The 18640-nt window shown below is 34.0% G+C and overlaps 2 protein-coding genes across 2 annotated transcripts in view; one reads left to right on the top strand and one right to left on the bottom strand.

The window, feature by feature from the left end:
- SMARCA5 (SWI/SNF related, matrix associated, actin dependent regulator of chromatin, subfamily a, member 5) overlaps positions 1-6577 on the top strand; it is a 29286-nt gene extending 22709 nt beyond the window's left edge. Inside the window, exons 21-24 of the mRNA XM_058192507.1 lie at positions 409-527; positions 2542-2754; positions 5794-5904; positions 6290-6577. Coding sequence (XP_058048490.1) covers positions 409-527; positions 2542-2754; positions 5794-5904; positions 6290-6355 — 509 coding nt within the window. The 3' untranslated portion in view covers positions 6356-6577. The remainder of the gene's footprint in view (positions 1-408; positions 528-2541; positions 2755-5793; positions 5905-6289) is intronic.
- A 2166-nt stretch (positions 6578-8743) lies between these two features.
- Positions 8744-18640, bottom strand: part of FREM3 (FRAS1 related extracellular matrix 3) — a 99162-nt gene continuing 89265 nt past the window's right edge. The window contains exons 20-24 of the mRNA XM_058192506.1: positions 16972-17106; positions 15381-15507; positions 13825-14012; positions 13587-13733; positions 8744-13430 (exon numbers count right to left, since the gene is read on the bottom strand). Of these exons, the coding sequence (XP_058048489.1) occupies positions 12909-13430; positions 13587-13733; positions 13825-14012; positions 15381-15507; positions 16972-17106 (1119 nt within the window). The 3' untranslated portion in view covers positions 8744-12908. The remainder of the gene's footprint in view (positions 13431-13586; positions 13734-13824; positions 14013-15380; positions 15508-16971; positions 17107-18640) is intronic.

Below are 18640 nucleotides of genomic sequence, written 5' to 3'. Positions count from 1 at the left end.
ATAAAGAAAATAACACAAAAGAATTGTATGCTTAGGAAGAAGGAAGAAACCACTATTCTGAAAACACACACTCGGATTTGCCAAAGATTCCTGGCAAATTACCTAGAAATGTCCTGTGGTAAATTCTTCAGAAGAATGTTAGGGTAAACTTAAACTTAACTTAAAAATGTGGCTCATGCAGCATGACAATACTAAACAAACAAATTTACCACAAAATGGTTGAAGCAGAGCAAATGTCGTATTTTGGGAAGACAAAGGCTTTCTCTTAAACAAGTTGGCATATTATGCTGATTGATTTGAGAAGAATTATGTTAGATCTAAAAAGAAATAAAAATGTAAAACTGAACAATAATTGATTTACTTTGCAAGCATGTGAGACAAAACTAATAGATTACTTACTTTCTTCAGCTGTTTTCTGGGAACGATGTAATGAGCTTCAGGACATAGAAAAGATTATGGCGCAAATTGAAAGAGGTGAAGCTCGAATTCAGAGGAGAATTAGTATTAAAAAAGCACTTGACACAAAGGTAATTGCTTTTTAAGTTGTATTATGTGAAGAAAAATGGTAAAATATTAATAAGGGATGATACTATTGGTTTTTAAATATTGCCTTTTTCTATTTTATTATTCCAAATGTGCTTTTTCAAGAGGCAACTGGACTTTCTGTTTTTCCTTGAAGTCATTTTGCTTCTCATCTAAGAAGCTTCTTGGATGAGATGCAAAAAGTTTTCAAAGAAAAACCAGAGAATCCAGTTGCCTCTTGAAAAAGCACCTTTGGGACAACCATGACCTGGATGACTGAGAATCTCCATAGACATTCCTATTGTTATTTTTTCTATATTTCAGAAAGTAAGGTTGATATATTTTCCAGTTAACTAAAAGATTGAGAACCTTTCTTTAGCACTTCTCAACACGTCTTTGTTTCAGGTCCTACCTTTCCTTGGCTTCACTGTGCAATGACCACAATTGAGCCCAGAATTTCTGTTGCTAAGTGAAAAATTTGTTAAGTGAGTTTTCCCTGATTTTACGACTTTTCTTGCCACATTTGTTAAGTGAATCACTGCAGTTGTTAAGTTATTAACATGGTTGTTAAGTGAATCTGCTGTCCGCATTGACTTTGCTTGGCAGAAGGTCACAAAAGGGGATCACATGACCCCAGGACACTACAACCATCATAAATATGAACCAGTTGTCAAGCATCCAAATGCAAATCACATGACCATGACGCTGCTGCAATGGTCATAAGTGTGAAAAATGGTCATCAGTCACTTTTTCAATGCCGTTGTAACTTTGAATGGTCACTAAATGAACTGTTGTAAGTAAAGGACTTGTATTTAAAATGATGAATTGCTGTCCCTTGCCCATTGTACAGAAGAATAGCAGCAATGATTACGCAGGGAAAACATTATAGTGTGGCGTATGGGGAGTGCAAGTTTTTCTAAGGCAGGACTGGTATTCCTGTAATAAAAGGCCAGGGTAAAAATAAATTTTATTTTATGGATAGATTTAATTACAATTTAATGCAATCAATATAATTACTATCCAGCTATGTATTATAGTCTTATTTTTCATTAAAAATTAATCAAATAGAAAATTCTAGCGGTCTTTGAGGCATTATGTGCAATCATTGGGTCCTTGTGGCAGAAAATGGCAAAAATACTGATTTGATATTCTGGGTACACTTAACAACTATGCGATTCTCTTAATGATCATGTGATTGGCTCAACAGTCATGGTGATTCACTTAACAACTTTTGGAAAAAATAGTTGTAAAATTGAGTCAGGTCACATGGTGACCTGCTTAATGACTGCAATAATTTATGACCAAAATTCTAGGCTCAAATGTAGTCATAAAAAGACTAAGATGTATTAGTTTTTTTTGATCTTTTAAATCCCTAATCCAGTGTTCAAATTTGGAAATTTAGAATGTGTAAATTTTTAAAAGGCTGCTTTTCTACAAATCAAGAAATCCACTGGGATTTAAATGTCCTATTTCCTCCTGACTTCTAATCTATACATCACAAGAAGAACTGATAAGTTTATACTTAAGGAGTTTATAATCAAAGGACCCATTATATTGAACAGATTGGGGTATTCTGAGATTGTGGTATTGTTTACTGAATGCTGATGCTTTGTATGTTAATTTACATGTAGTTTATTAATTTCCTTTTATCTAGTTTATCCTGGACTTCTATCCTGTGTTTTATTTTTGTTTTATATTGTTGATATGGTGGTAAGATTAATCACTTATCTACAAATTTCCTTTTTTTTCCTTTCCTTTTTTTTTTCCTGTCAAAAGTGGCGTTCCCCAAGGCAGCGTTCTTGGACCAACGCTCTTCATACTATACATAAATATATGTTTATATGTGTTGTTGTTTTATGTCAATGTTTGCGTATACTGTTGTGACAAAATAAAAAAATATATCAAGAGGCCTTTTTGCTGCTAGAAATATGTACTAATTAAATTTCCAATGAGCTTGTGTGCGTGCGCACGCGCATCTATATATTTTTTTACATGCCACATTGATTTCCTTTTTCTTAGATTGGCAGATACAAAGCACCTTTTCACCAATTGAGAATATCATATGGTACTAACAAAGGGAAGAATTACACAGAAGAAGAAGATCGGTTTTTGATCTGTATGCTTCATAAGCTTGGATTTGACAAAGAAAATGTTTATGATGAATTGAGACAGTGTATTCGAAATTCTCCCCAGTTCAGATTTGACTGGTTCCTCAAGTCTAGAACTGCAATGGTATGTACTAGTTTCTGTTTGATTTGAATTGATAAACATTAAAAATATTATTAAAAAACATTAAAATATTATTAAAAAACCAAGAAAAGCAGTTTGGGGATAGAGAAGACTGTAGATGAACATTGTTTCTTACAGATGGTCCTTGATTTATGACCAGAAATTCAGACAATACGTGGTGGTGATCATGTGATCAGACTCAATTTTATGACCAGCTTTACTGCAGTATACATACTAATAAATACATATTTATTGTTAAGTGAATCACTGTGGTAGTTAAATAAATTACATAGTCGTTAAATGAACCATGTGGTTGTTAAATGAATCCAGCTTCCCCAGTTGACTTTGCTTGACAGAAGCTAGCAGGGGTGGTCACAAAATGTGATCATGTGATCGGAAGACACTGCAACAGTTGTAAATGCATATTGTTTGCTAAGCACCTGAATTGTGATCACATGATTGCAGGAGTGGTGCAGTGGTAATAACTTTGAGAATTGGTCATAAGGCACTTCTACTAAGGCCATCATAACTTTAAACTAGTTTTAAACAAATGATCATAAGTCAAGAACTGTAAAAAATTGAAAAACATTCACTTGGAGAGTAACAAGTGAAACTTGATTTACCAGAGTAGCATCTCTCCTTTGGTTGCACCACTTATTATCTGTAAGTTTCCTAGTACCATTATTAATGCTGGTTATTTTTATTTATTTTTTGAATTTATATCCCGCCCTTCTCCAAAGACTCAGGGCGGCTTACGTTGTGTTAAGCAATAGTCTCATCCATTTGTATATTATATACAAAGTCAACTTTTATTGCCCCCAACAATCTGGGTTCTCATTTTACCTACCTTATAAAGGATGAAAGGCTGAGTCAACCTTGGGCCTGGTGGGACTTGAACTTGCAGTAATTGCAAGCAGCTGTGTTAATAACAGACTGCATTAGTCTGTTGAGCCACCAGAGGCCACCTGGTTATAACCTATAAAGGGGCATGGGAGGGAGGGTATGGCAATGTTCTCTCATTCTTTCTCATAGTTGGGTTTTAATTAATATGATTTATCTCCCTGGTAGACATGCATTGTACAGCTTTTTTGTATTTTATGTAATTTTTTTTACTTTATTGTACACTCTTTTTGAGTTCCATGGTTTTATGTATTATGATGAGGATATGATGATTTTTACTATGTACTGATACATAAAACCATAGAACTTAAAGAGGGTTTACTTTCTTTTTCATGTGACTGTAGTTTTATTTTGTTTTTTTCATTTTCTTACAAATGCAATGGAATGGAATGAGCTGGAAGGGATTTTGGAGATCTTCTATTCCAGTCCCCTGCTCAAGCAAGAGAACCTATTCTATTTTAGATAAGCGATTATCCAGTCTCTTCTTAAAAATCTCCTGTGATGAAGCACCTACAACTTCTAAAGACAAGCTTTTCCACTGGTTAATTATCCTCATCGTTAGCAAGTTTTTCCTTAATTCCTGGTTGCTTCTCTCTCTTTAATTAGTTTCCAGCCATTATTTCTTGTCCTGCCCTCTGGTGCTTTGGAGAATAATTTGATTCCGTTCTTTGTGGCAGCCCCTCAAATATCTGTTATCATGTCACCCCTAATTCTTTTTTTCTTTGGACTAGCCAAACTCAAATCCTGCAGCAGTTCTTCGCATCTCCAGGCCTTTGATCGTCTCCAGGACTTGGATCATCTGAGGAGTTCTTCTCTGAACTTTTTCCAAAGTTTTAACATCTTTTTTGTAGCATGGTGACCAAAATTGGTTGCAGTATTCTAGATGTGGTCTTACTAGGGTTTTATAAAGTGGTACTAGTACTTCATGTGCTCTTGATTCTATGCCTGTTTATATAACCCAGGATTATATTAGCTTTTTTGGCTGCTGCTGCTCACTTTGAATCTATGAACATTAAAAATATTATTAAGTATCCATTCACCTTTGCAGAAATAGGTCATGCTTAATGTTGTATGAGGTACAGGTCAGCTTCCATTGAACCATAAAATTTGACCAGGAGTGCCTAAACGTGTCCATCAAATTGTACATTTGGAACAGCATAGTAATTGTGTTAAAAACACAATTTTTAAAATAGGCTTTATTTACCAACCACACTTGGGATTGGTAGCTCTGTTGTTACACAAAGCAGTCAATAAGTGGAAAATCTAATAACCAGGTCTATAGTCTTCCATTGCCCCTCCCTTTGGGATACTCAGTTTGGCACTGATTAGCACAGTTTAGCAAGAAGTGAATTTATTTTTGTATTTTCATTCATTAGGAGGAGGAGGCATTTACAAGAGAATAAGCAGGCATATTGAAAGGAAAGTGCTGCTTGGTGCAAATGATGATGATGTTATCTAGTTGAGTTATGAAATGCCTGCAAGCAAACAACCAAGCTCAGAGAGCTTCATACAGTCCCTTTTATTCTTAACCAGGAACGTAATTCCATTCAAAGATAGTGGATATTCTATTCTTTGTGTAATTGTAACCCAAAAGGGACACTGCCATTTTTATTGAAGTAATATAATGGCTATTGACTATGCATTTTTTCTGCTTTTATTCTCTGCCTCATATCCATCCCACCAAGAGAAGTTCTTTCCATATGTTGTCCTGCTTCTAGCATAAATATCGAAACTTTGTACTTATTCTTCAGAAATGGTTCATACAGCTCTACATGTTTCTTTTTATTTTGAACCTCACCTCCATAGCTCAGTATTACAAGGTTCTAGAACAGTGCTAGATAGTCACTTACCTTCCAGGTGTTTAGTGCTACATCACCATAAAATCTCATTGCTGAATATAATGATTCCCAAGAAATGGAGTTGTAGTTCCAGATACATAGTAAATGTAAGTTGTTGACAAGTAGCCTTTTAACATGGCTAGTTGGAAGGCTGGAGGGATTATTTGACAGATTTTTCCAAAGTTTTCTGTTACGTGTAAAGCATCTACAGTGGAAATCATTAGAAAGAATGTAATGTAATTGTATAAAATTCTTTGTATAGTGGCAATTATACCATTGAATCTCCTGTTTGCTCTTGATTCAGGAATTGCAACGAAGATGTAATACCTTAATAACTTTGATTGAAAGAGAAAACATGGAATTAGAAGAAAAAGAGAAGGCAGAAAAGAAGAAACGTGGACCTAAACCATCTTTGGTGAGAGTAAACTGTTTAACTCTGAAGATTCAAATGAAAGAAAATGACATAAATGATAATATGTATGGGAAAAGATTATGAATCCATATTAGTTATAATTTCCTAATCTAGTTTTTTAAACAGCACACATTAAGTCTAGACTTGTAGGATTAATCACATTTTTATATTACTTCATGCTAAATGGCGTAGAATTGAGCAGGATTTTAAGATAGTCTTTGCAATATTTCTTTCTAGACCCCTTTTCCCATATTATTATTATTTTTTTTAAAAAATTGATATATAATAAAAAATAAATTATAAATTTTTTAGCTATAGCTTTACAGTAATTTAAATCATGATGAAATTCTCAGAGCTGAAACTCAAATTTTTCTCTTTTCTGATTCAGACACAGAAACGTAAATTGGATGGTACTCCTGATGGAAGAGGAAGAAAAAAGAAACTCAAGCTGTGAATACTGAATTCTTGTAATCGCTAAATTTAAGCTAGTTCTTTAATTTTACGGGTCTTCATAAGATGTACTTTACAATTCTCAACTATTATGTCATTAAAGGACATTGGGTTCATGTGTTTACTTGCTGAACTAGAAGAGTAACGTAGTTTCACGTTTTTAAATAAAACAGCTGTGCTGAACTTTTTTTTACCATTAACACTTGAAATAAAAAAATAGGCTTCATCTAGTAGTTGATGTTTTTTATATGTGTATATATATATATATGTATATATATATGTGTGTGTGTGTGTATGTATATATTGTTCAATTCTTTGTTTCACAAATATGCTAAATCACACTACCCACTAGTAGTTTTATAGATATTGTGATTAGGTTTCCCAGGCTTTAAAGTTTTTAATGTATGTCCTTAGCTGTTATGGACATATATCCAGTGATAAAATAGCCATTTATCACTGGGCAAACTATTTAGAATTATTCATACCACTCCATTAGTTTCAAAATGATCTCTGTACTTTAGCTTTTCCCTTTTTAAATAGGCAGGTAAAGATATCAAACATCCAGCCACTCAACATTTTTATTTTCTATGAAAATGTTTGTGGGACACAAGAGTGTCATTGGAAATATTACATTGGAATTGGTACTTTGCATTATACCATAGAGTCAGTCTTGTTGATCTACAATGTAACTATGATTATGTTTTTCTCAGTCATTTCCTGCCCTTTTTGGGACTACTTTTTCTTTTCACTTGCCAATTATTGTATTCTGCTCAATCATCATAGTAATAAGCCAAGAAGCCAAAATCAAACTGTATTCTCATTTGTACACCATGTTATAACTGCATTTTTAACTGTAAAGCCAAAGAAAATAATCTCAGATTAGCTTACTGCACAATAGCCAGAAAAGGATAAAATAATGTTTAAGTGAAAATTTTTCTACTCAAATTTTATTTCTAGATTTCTCACTGAAAACAAAAATTGGTCTTTTTCTTGGTTGTGCTCTTTAACCCACATAATAAAGATACAGAGAGATTGTTTTCTGTGTAACCTTCACATATACAATCCCTGAAAAAAATGGTCACTTAGCAGTCACTGGTATTGGATCAAGCTTCTGCATGTACAAATTATAACAGTCTGATCATGGACTGAACTTTTTATTTCACCCAAATTGTGGAAATCACCAACTTCAAACTTAGCGTATCAATTTATATTGTTATAATAAAGTATAATTAGTGAATACAGTCATTTGAAAAAGAAAGTACACCCTCTTTGAGTTCTATGGTTATATGTATCAGGACATCGTAAAAATCATCTGATCCTTAACAGTTCTTAAAAATAGGTAAATACAACCTCATATAAATAACAAAGTATGACATATTATGCTATGTCATTATTTAATCTTAAAAAAAAGAAAGCCAAAATGGAGAAGCCATGTGTGAAAAACTAAGTCCAGCCTTTTCATAGGTATGAAGAGCCTAAATAGCAGCCAGGTGCTGCTATTCAACTGTCCTTGATCAATGAATCATCAGCAAGTGTGACTACCTCAATAAAAGCAGAAGTTATAGGAGTTTGTTGGTTTCCAGGGTTAAGGTGTGTGCTACAATCTCAAAGCAGAAAGACATTAGCAATGATCTTAGAGAAGTAATTGTTGCCACCTATCAATCTGGAAAGGGTTATAAGGCTATTTCCAAATAATTTAAAGTCCATCATTAGTAAGGAAGTGGAAAACATTCAGGACAGTTGCCAATCTTCCCAGGACTGGACATCCCGGCAAATTCAACCCAAGGTTCGACTGTAATGGTCAAAGAAATTCCCAAAAAACTGAAGAGTTAAAATTTGGACTCTACAGGCCTCAGTTAGCATGTTAAATGTTAACTTCATGACAGTACATTTAGAAAAAGATTGAACAAGTATGGTTTGTTTGGAAGGATTGCCAGGAGAAAGTCTCCTCTCTAAAAAACATTGCAGCATGGCTTAGGTTTGCGAAGTTGCATCTGAGCAAATTGCAAGGCTTCTGGAACACTGTCCTTTGACAGGCGAGACCAAAGTGGAGATGTTTTGCCATAATGCACGGTGCACTTTTGGCAGAAATAAAAAAACAGCGTATCAGCACAAACATCCCATACCAACTGTCAAGCACAGTGAAGGAGGGCTTGATGATTTGGCATATTTTGCAGCCACAGGACCTGGGCAACTTGCAGTCAGATGTTACAATAGTCCAGTCAAAGTCTAGACCTCAACCTAACTGAGATGCTGAAGTGGGACCTCAAGAGAGCTGTACATAAGCAAATGCCCACAAACCTCAATGAATGGAAGCAATATTGTAAAGAAGAGTGGGCCAACATTCCTCCACAATATGAGACTGATAAAGTCACATAGAAAGTGATTACTTCAAGTTGTTGCTGCTAAAGGTTTTACAGGCTATTGAATCATAAGGTATACTTAGTTTTTCACACATGGCTTTTCCATTTTGGCTTTTTGTAAAATAAATGATGATATGCTGTAATATGTGTTGTTCATTTAAGTTGTATTTACCTACTTTTAAGAATTGCTAAGGATCAGATGATTTTTACTATGTCCCGGTATGTAAAACCACAGAACTCAAAGAGGGTGTACACTCTTTTTCACACAACGGTATATATTTTACATTAGGAAATGTTAGGAATAAAACAGGAAAAACCTATGTAAGGATAAATTTTAATATAGTAACTTTATATTTTCTAATTACTTGAAAATAAAAGAAAACTGGTTTTAGTTCAATGAATTCTTCTGTTTTTTTCTACAAAAAATAATGGGGATCCACTTGTACCAGCTAAATTTGTATTATTTTCTGTTCTCTGCCACTATCTGAATATTTTATTAATCAGAATGCAATCCGTAGTGTAATTTCTGGCAAGCATATCTGGCAATTCATATCAATCAAAGGCTACTGACAACTTAAAAGAGTAGCAAAAAAAAATTAAATATAATTTAATCTGGTTTATTATAGTTTATTGTAGTAAACCTGTATTAAAATTACCTCTGTGATTTTGCAGATTCCAGGCTTTCAACTTTAATAACAGGATAGTTTGGTCTTCAGCTTTTACACTGCGGTCATGGCATTTAGTATCTGGCCTTATGTTTAGGCCTAATGGCTTAGATAATGAAATATGACAACAAATGGAAAAGACAACACTTGTATGAAAAAACAATTTTTATAAAATGATCTCAGAGTATTTTGGTAAATTCACAGTCATATATACCATAATACAGTACAGTTTAAACATAATGTTTCTGTTCTCGACAACCTAGCTTACCTGTCCTTTGAAATAAGTAAGTATATAGATATGTGACATATATTTTACATCTGATTGTAATATAAATTGCAGTAAGCTACTGTTTGGGAAGTATTTTATTCTACATTAGGAACATTAATGAAAGAATGCTTATTTTTTAGTGGCTTTCCATCTTTTGGTTGCTAAATAAAAAATAGACTGGATGGTTGTACCAATTGTCATATAATTTACAGTAAAACTTTGGAAAGAGAGATTTCACTGAAGTGAGTCTTATTCCAGGTAGTGTAAATAAAACTAGCCTTATCAGAGCACAAATGCTCTCCTCTTATTGAGCAATGTACAAGCAATGCATACCATTTTTCAAAGGCTGTTTTTTCCCCCAAGATGTTCCTATCAGAGTTTGTCTATAGAGATTCTCACTCATCCAGGTCATGGTTGTCCCAAGGGTGTTTTTTTCAAGAGGCAACTGGACTTTCTGTTTTTTCTTTGAAGAAGTTTCGCTTCTCATCTAAGAAGCTTCTTCACCTACTATCCAGTCAGAGCTGAAGAAGTTTCTTGGATGAGAAGCGAAACGTCTTCAAAGAAAAATCAGAAAGTCCAGTTGCCTTTTGAAAAAAGCATCTTTGGGACTATCAGAGTTTGCTTCTTTCTTTAGCGCTTCAACATAGATAGTATATGTATCATATTAATGAAATAATCTTCCAAGTGCTTGGTAATATAACAGTGGTAATCCTGGAAATAGGAAAGTCTACCGTTAATAAGATATTAAGGTCATGATTTTGACAGAATAAATAACCAATGATTAACATGATAAATATGTTCATAATAGCCAAGTATATAAACCTTATTACTGCAGCTAATTAAAATAAACTTTGCAAATGTTGACTTCCTTTAAGCAAAAGAATCTATCATTGTCAATTTTACATTGAGAATTTTTCAAACTTCCTACATTTCTTCATAAATGAACCATTAAACTACTTTGGCTTAACAAAAAAGAAAGGAAGAGGAGGAATCGAAACTAGCTACTATGTCTAGGCAGATAAAAGGTACTGAAGAAAATACAGCATGGTCCTCTGATGTGAGTAACTTGAATTTAGCTGGTACAGGTGGATAAAAATATATTGCTATTGTCATTTGGTAAGGTATCAGGGCTATTCACACTAGCTTTGAAAGCCACAAATGTTGGTTTGTTTAATGAATAGTAGAGAGCTGCTCTTCTTATACAATGCACATTTTCAAATAATCGTGAAATGTGTATTGCCCTACATGAAACGAAAGAAGCAGCAGCAACAGCAACTGGAAGATCTATTATTAATAATTTTCTCCTATAAAGCAGGAGAATTTTATATGCTAGTTATTTTTTGACTGATTAGCTAATGAACACTATGAATTAAAATATTTAAAGGAAACTAGCATACAGTATTAAAATGATTATTATAATTTAGAGATCGGTCGGTAGTATCATTCTGAGAATTACTTTCTAAACAAGAAAAATAGATAACTAATGCACAATGATTCTATCAATTAAAAAGATGAATCTTAATTAAATTGCTTGTAGACAAATTAGTGTCTAAGCACCATTAACAGGGGTTTTCTCCTAAGCATGAGAAAAAGAAACTGTTTTAACAACACAATTGCTGTTAAAAAATAAAATTGGCTATCTAATTAACCAGGGATAGGAACCAAAATACTTCCCACAGCATCCTGATTAATTAAAACTTTGATCTCACATAGACATTTACAATGAGTAGATCCTACTGAAATTGGTGTAGCTTCTGAATAAGTTGGTGCAATCTTATTATTAATAATATACTTTGTTTTTCTGTAACAAAACTTGTTTGAATCTAAAATTTCCAGATGTCTGGGGCAAAAACCTACTATGTGAGAAATACCGTGTTACTCCAAAAAATAAGCCCTCCCCTGAAAATAAGCTCTCCCTGAAAATATTTAAACGCATGCACAGCCGGTCTGGTTAGGGTTAGGAAGACAGAGCTAGAAATGAGGTAAGACAGCAAGAGAAGCCCCGTCTTGCTCCACGTACCCCCAAATAATAAGACCTCTCCAAAGGTAAGATCAAGCGCTTATTTTGGGGGTTCAAAAAAATATAAGACAGGGTTTTATTTTCAGGGAAACACGGTAGTATATGCTGATTAATTCCACACCACAGAACCTCAAGAAATAGAGGCAATAACTTACTTTTACTTATTTTGAAATTATATAGATTCTATCAATCTGGCATGGAAAGTTGCTTTAGAACTGAAGGCAATTCTATCTTGTTCATAATTAAAGGGTTACCAGCTTTGAAAATAGGGCACTATTTTATTCAGCAAAGTGCCATCTTGATTCTCCTAAAACAATATTGAATAGCCCTTTCCCAGAATGATTTTTTCCCCCCAAAATAACGTGGTAATAATTGTCAATAAATGGTTGCATGTGTTGACAAAATTTACTATGATTGTTTAGCTAAGTAACAATTGTTTTTTTAAAAAAGGACACTCTGAAATTTCCACGCAGTTAAGGTCATGTAAGTTATTCACAATATTTTACAATATTTTCAAAGTTCCATTAGGAGAGAGCTATTTGAACTAATATAAATAAAATACGTCTAACTGCAAGCAACTGGAATAATAATCTAATAATGATTTAGTTTTATGACATTTATGTTACATAAGTACAGAACATTGCAGGATGTTGTATGAAAAACTATTTGTAATACCTGTATATTAAAACATTCAAGGAACATTCTCTTTAAATAAGTTCAGTATTTTTCAAATACAGTCTTTTGCTTATCAATACAGATTCCATTGAGATTTAATTATAGATATTTGCTTGTATGCCATTTATTTAATATTTTACCTTTTTTCTTAACCTCCCCCCCACCCTTTCATATAAAAATGGTATAAATCTAAACACTATACAATTTAATGAAAAGGGAATCAATATCGCTTTGAATAGCACCAGGCTTTCATGTTGATAGATAAGGCACACTTATACCAGCTAATGGATTTTTTTAAAAGCACCATTTTAGGGGGAAAATGCTAAATTTAATTAACGTTGTATTCCAGGAGGTCATCCTGTGTTCCTGGGAGTTGGTTGCGGGGGAAGTTATAAATAAGTCACATTTCTATACAGATTATCTTTGCTATACTTTTCTTCTAAATGCTGTAATCTCATACAACATAGCACCAAAACTGCAGCAGCCTAATTCCATATCTACCCCACCCCCAGCCCAGCCTCATGTGGTTTCCATTATGTAGGATCTTCAAGGAGTCATCAATGCTGTTAAACTTCAGAGCTATCGCTATTGCTCTGCTGTGTAGTCATAGTTTCATTACTGTTGGAATGATTGGTAAACGAGCTTGTTTTTCCATCAGTTGAATGTTCCTTTCGCTTCAGAAGTAATATAATAATTATAACAGTGCAGAGAAGCAGCAATAGTCCAATTGCACCTCCAATAATGGGAATTATCTTGTCTTCTGCATCACTTCCTGGAATTTGCAGGACTGGCTTTTCATAAGGTTTACCTGCTAGGGACCATTCTTTCTGCTTGATTGTAATTTTATTAGATCGGTCAAGAACTATATGCTGGATATTTGTTCCTCTATTCTTATCAGCACCAATATCTTGGGCAAGAGCAGGAATATCAGAAACAGCTCTCCGAGACCGACTAAGATGTGAGGTGCTGTTATTGCAAGATAAAACATGGTGATACTCAATACTTCTTTTTCCAAGGCCCTTATGAGCATTTTCACGTGATCGAACCATGTAGATGGTATGGATGTACCATTCTCGACCCACTGCTACCTATTAGATTAAAAAAAACAAAAACAAAAAACAGATGAAATAAAGCAGAAAACCAAGCAAAAAGAAAAAGACAGTGAGACTCTAGTAGCTGCACCCCTAACCAGCATGTAGCGGTTTTCATGCAGTAACAGTATGATCCGCCATCTTTTTTTTTACCTGGAATAATGGAGTTGACAACAGGCTGAATCCATCAGAACCAGGCTGTTTTACCAAAGGATGGCCATCAATGTGATCAACTGCTAGTTTGGCATGGAATGCCATATTTCCAAACATTTTTGCTTGTGTATCTGGTTGAGCTTTATCCTAGGGAATAAAGAAATAGTGGTATGTTATTAAGTTTAAAGCTAAAAATGATGTTTATGAGAATCTATTAGTCCAGTATTAGCATACATACCAGGATTTTGAATCTGTACAATAGGGAAGGTGAGTCAGCTAGGCAACCATATTCTTTGTTACTTGGATTATATTTGGGAACATACCCATCAGCCCCTGTACATAAGAACACCTTCTCAATGTTACAGATGAAAGGTTCCCCTAAATTCTGAACGGGATCCACCATGACACGACCGTAGATTTCGGAACCTAAAATTAAAGAAACATGAGATCAAAACCAACACTGTGGCTTGAAAAGTACTTGGATGTAATTCCCCAAGATCTCAAATTCAATAACCAAGTAATAATATTTCATGTGACAAAAAAGTAAAATTAAAGGACTAAGATAAACACATTAGCCATAATTTGAATTCACTTTAAATATTTAAAAAATCAAAATAATTTTTTTTACTCAAGATCAGTTTATGATTTTGGAAACATGGCTCTTGGCATGCCATTCAAGGAGGAAATATGATCTCCAAGCCTGCAAGATATTACACAAATTGATATATATATATACAGTAAATCCAAATCCTGTATTCCCAGATGTAATCATGTTGTTTGAGTAGCTAACAAATTGTTAATCAATACAATCTATAATGCAATAATTAAACATTACTAATGCTAAAGTTTAAAAACCATACAATAAAAATTAAATAAATGTATAACTGTACAAATGAAATAATGTAAGTCACAATTTAGATTTAAATTGTAGAAGTCTGAAATTTATGAACAACAATATTTATGAACAATATATGCTTGGCATATATTCATAATATCAACACAGCATGCTATCACTTTGAGAAGACTTGCTAGGCCCAGGAAGCCAGCATAGGAAATCATTTTCCATGCATCACCTCACATTGTACCACACTTAAAGAAGAAAAGGCATGACATTCTGGATAAACTAGATTTATTTTATATATTTTTAAAATGTTTTTTATACTGGCATATTTTAACAATTCTATTTATTCATCCCTCAACAATGTTTGGCTAGTATTATTTCATAATTCTACATAAATACTGCCCTTACTTTGAGCTATTAAGATAAATGCTCTATATTACTCCTAGATGCTTAGTTCAGCATTTTACCTGCTCTAGCGAAAATTCCTGCAATTCTATTTTTTTTCACCAGGGGTCAGCCTTTATTCAGGACATAAAGTAAAGATAATTTATATGATGTTACACTAGTGATTTAATACATCTTTTGGTCATCCCAGTTACAATTTGAGTAAGGTATTAGTCAATATAAAAACAGGAATTCTGCTTTCTGAGGAAATTTTTTTGCAGTGTCACATTACACAATGCATTTTAATTTTTAGAAAGAAGCATTTCATACAAAGATGATTGTTCATCTGCACCACTGTAATTTTAAATATGTTTTTTTAATTCATAGTACAAGTGGACAAAAATTCCCTTATATCTCAATAACAAATATTGCAATATAAGAGGACAGGATTCCTCAGTGAATGTGTGTTCCCATGTAAATGAACACACTGTAGTTAACAAAAGGGATTTGACAACTGTGGCCAGAATGTATCATTGGTCTACTCCGCTATATGTTAAAGCAGACTTTACCCTCTGTGAATGAGACATCAGTTTCTTCTCCAAATCCCAGAGAGCCATCAGACAGCCACAGATCCTTCTTGGATAGCAGAAACATTTGAGTATTGAGATTAAACTCAGCTGCTACTGGGTCACTGACCTGTATAACACAAAGACTATTTAGGGAAATAATTTCAATAGTCCTTCTAGCAAAAATTTAGCAATAATTTAATTGCAGTTTATTCTCAAGATTGTTAGAAATAGTCAAGAGCGTTCAAGAGAGTAAAACTAAAGAGCAGAGTGTGGTCCATGATTTGCCTTTATAAAATAATTGCTTCAAGAACTAGGTGCTTTGTATAGTGCAATTGTTCTACATAAATGTGCAACCTTGAATTCCTTCTCACAGCCTTTCAAGAATAAAATCTGTAAATGTGGGCTGACTTGATCAAACATCCACCTAGAGGAAATATCGTAGAGTTCGTTGGAATCGGGCAGCATCCATGTTGATTGGTTGAATGAATAAATAAATATTATTTTTTCATAGATAGAAACAGCAATCTTAAGTAGGTGCTCCAGTCAAAAAAGCCAAAACCCAATTTAAAATAAATTGATGTCTGGCAATATTCAATCCTGCTGAAAACAATTCCTGTAATGCAGTTTTACCTAACATAATGGCATCCAGATCCGCTGGATGTACAATTCTTTTATTGGAAGGCATAGTCTCAAAATAACTGGTATAGCATAATTATAATAGGATGTTCTAAGACAATTCTCCTGTTTAAGGTGACTTCTAATAATCCCTTATAAGGCAGAATCCATGATAATCCATTATACAGAAAAGATTGCATGACATCCTAGAGACATGCAACTGTGAGACAACATTTATATGACTAAATGTTACTAGAAGAGAGGAAAGAGTTTAATATATGGCTGTTATTTTTAATTGTGAGTCCTAAATCAGAGACATTTATAGGTATACTCAGTGTTTAGTACTATAATCTCTACCTTAAAGGCAATATAAGCTCTAGGGCAGGGGTCACCAACCTTTCGGACCTCAGGGACCACTAAATTCGTAATTGTGAATTCCGCGGACCACTAATATGTATTTTTAAAAAGATATAGTATTTAATGCAATATAAAAAATGCAAATAATTTTTTTTGCGGACCACAATTTTCTCATGGATCATCAGTGGCCCATGGACCACCAGTTGGTGACTGCTGCTCTAGGGCAGGGGCCTCCATCCTTGGTCCTTTTAAGACTTGTGGACTTCAACTCCCAGAGCAAAGCTGGCTGAGGAACACTTCTCTAATCTGACAATTTTCAGATATGTTGCAATTCTAGTTGTCAGAATTCTAAAAGTTTAGCCCTCAAGTTGAGAAAAATCAATAAAAAATGACCAGATTTTGATTTGGAGAGAGTACAAAAGAGAAAACGCGTTGTTAGAATTTTAAATATTTAAGGCCCAGTTTTCTAAGTCAGTTTATAACAACAAACATGTAAAACTAATTCAGATTTTTGGCCCTGATACTGCAATTAAGCCAGCGTAATTATCAAGTGATATTTCAGAGAAATGTATCAAAATGTTTCATTAGTTGAGAACATTAAAGTCCTGAAATATTTTACCTGCTGGAACCTGATATCCAGATCAAAAGTGATTGGCTCCCGTGGGCTGCAGATGACAGGCTGGGTATATTCTTGGCTGGGTGTGGCAACACAGGGGATAAGTTTCACAGTGTAAGTGCCAGAATAGTCACGTACCTGGAAAAGGATACAGAAACTAAAATACAGGTAGTCTTTGAGTTACAATCACAACTGAGCCCAAAATTTATGTGACTAAATGAAACATTTGTTAAGTGAGTGTGCCCCATTTTACGACTTTACTTGCCACCATTGTTAAATGAATCATTGCATTTGTTAAGTTAGTACCAAGTGGTTAGTGAATCCAGATTTCCCATTGACTTTGCTTGTCAGAAGGTCACAAAAGCTGATCTGGAGTGATCCCCGGGACACTCCAGCAGTCATAAAGATGAACCACTTGCCAAGCATCTGAATTTTGATCAACTGACCATGGGGATGTGAAAAACGGTCATAAGTCACTTTTTTCAGTGCTGTTGCAATTTTGAACGGTCACTAAATGAACTGTTGTAAGTCTAGGACTACTAGACAAAGTAGTCCTATTATTAACTGATACAAATCAACCAAGAATAAGAAACCTTTGAAAGGGTATCTTGAAGTTTCAATTGGTGCAGAATTGGGCAGCGCAGGCAGTTATGTGTACTTTTAGATCAGCACATACCACACTCTGCGAGCTGCATTGGTTGCCAGTTTGCTTCTGGGTCCAATTGAAGGTGCTACTTTTAACTTTTAAAACCCTTGATGGCACAAGACCAGATTAGATCTGGCAGAGAAGCCTGCTTTTGGTCCCATCTAAGGACTTAAGAGTTGGCAGGCCTTTTTTTCCATGGCGCCCACCAAACTGAGGTTAGCTTGATCTCTGTTAATGTTCTGTAAATCCATGCAGACCCGGCTATGTCATCAACCATAGGGGTCCCAGGAGACTGGTGATATTCAGAGATGGCTCCATCATTATCATTGATTTATTCTCTCTTGTACCTGGTGATTTGTATATTTTATTATGACTGTTTTATATTTTTAATAAATATTATTTTAATATATTTATTTAATTAATTTAATTGTTGTATATCATCCAGAGTCACCTCCTATAAGATGAATGGCCATATAAATTTTATTTATAAACAAGAAAACAAATAATGGTTATGTGTATCACTGGAACATTTGACATACGGCTTTTGACATTTTTATTATACTTACACAAAATTATTGGGATTCTGAATCCATGGCATGGACAAAATCTGCATCAGTAGATGCCTAACTGATTCTGATATACCCATAACATGCTCTTCTTTTTTGACAAACCTTAACCTAATATAACACCCTACAGAAATAACACTATAGCAAAGATGTGTACATTGAGATTAATATGTATATCTGTGATACCATATATAGTCTTAAGACAAAAAACGGACTCATATGTTTGTATTCTTACTGAATATGCATGTAAAAATATCTGCTCCTAGGCCATCCAAAGTCTATTTTCAAGCCATGGTTTATTTACCTGTGATTATTTATAGCACACTAAAATTTATTTTTAAAAGTAGGTTAATATGAACCTAATCTAGATCTCAGCATCACAGACTTGCAAGGATAATTGAGTTTAATGTTGGCTTTTTTTTTAAAGCAATAAAAACCACAGAATACTAATGTTAGTACT

This window comes from Ahaetulla prasina, chromosome 8, assembly GCF_028640845.1.
Source record: "Ahaetulla prasina isolate Xishuangbanna chromosome 8, ASM2864084v1, whole genome shotgun sequence".
In the NCBI taxonomy this organism is placed as follows: Eukaryota; Metazoa; Chordata; class Lepidosauria; order Squamata; family Colubridae; genus Ahaetulla; species Ahaetulla prasina.
The sequence above is the reverse complement of the archived record's forward strand: the minus strand, read 5'-3'. Positions and strand labels throughout refer to the sequence as shown.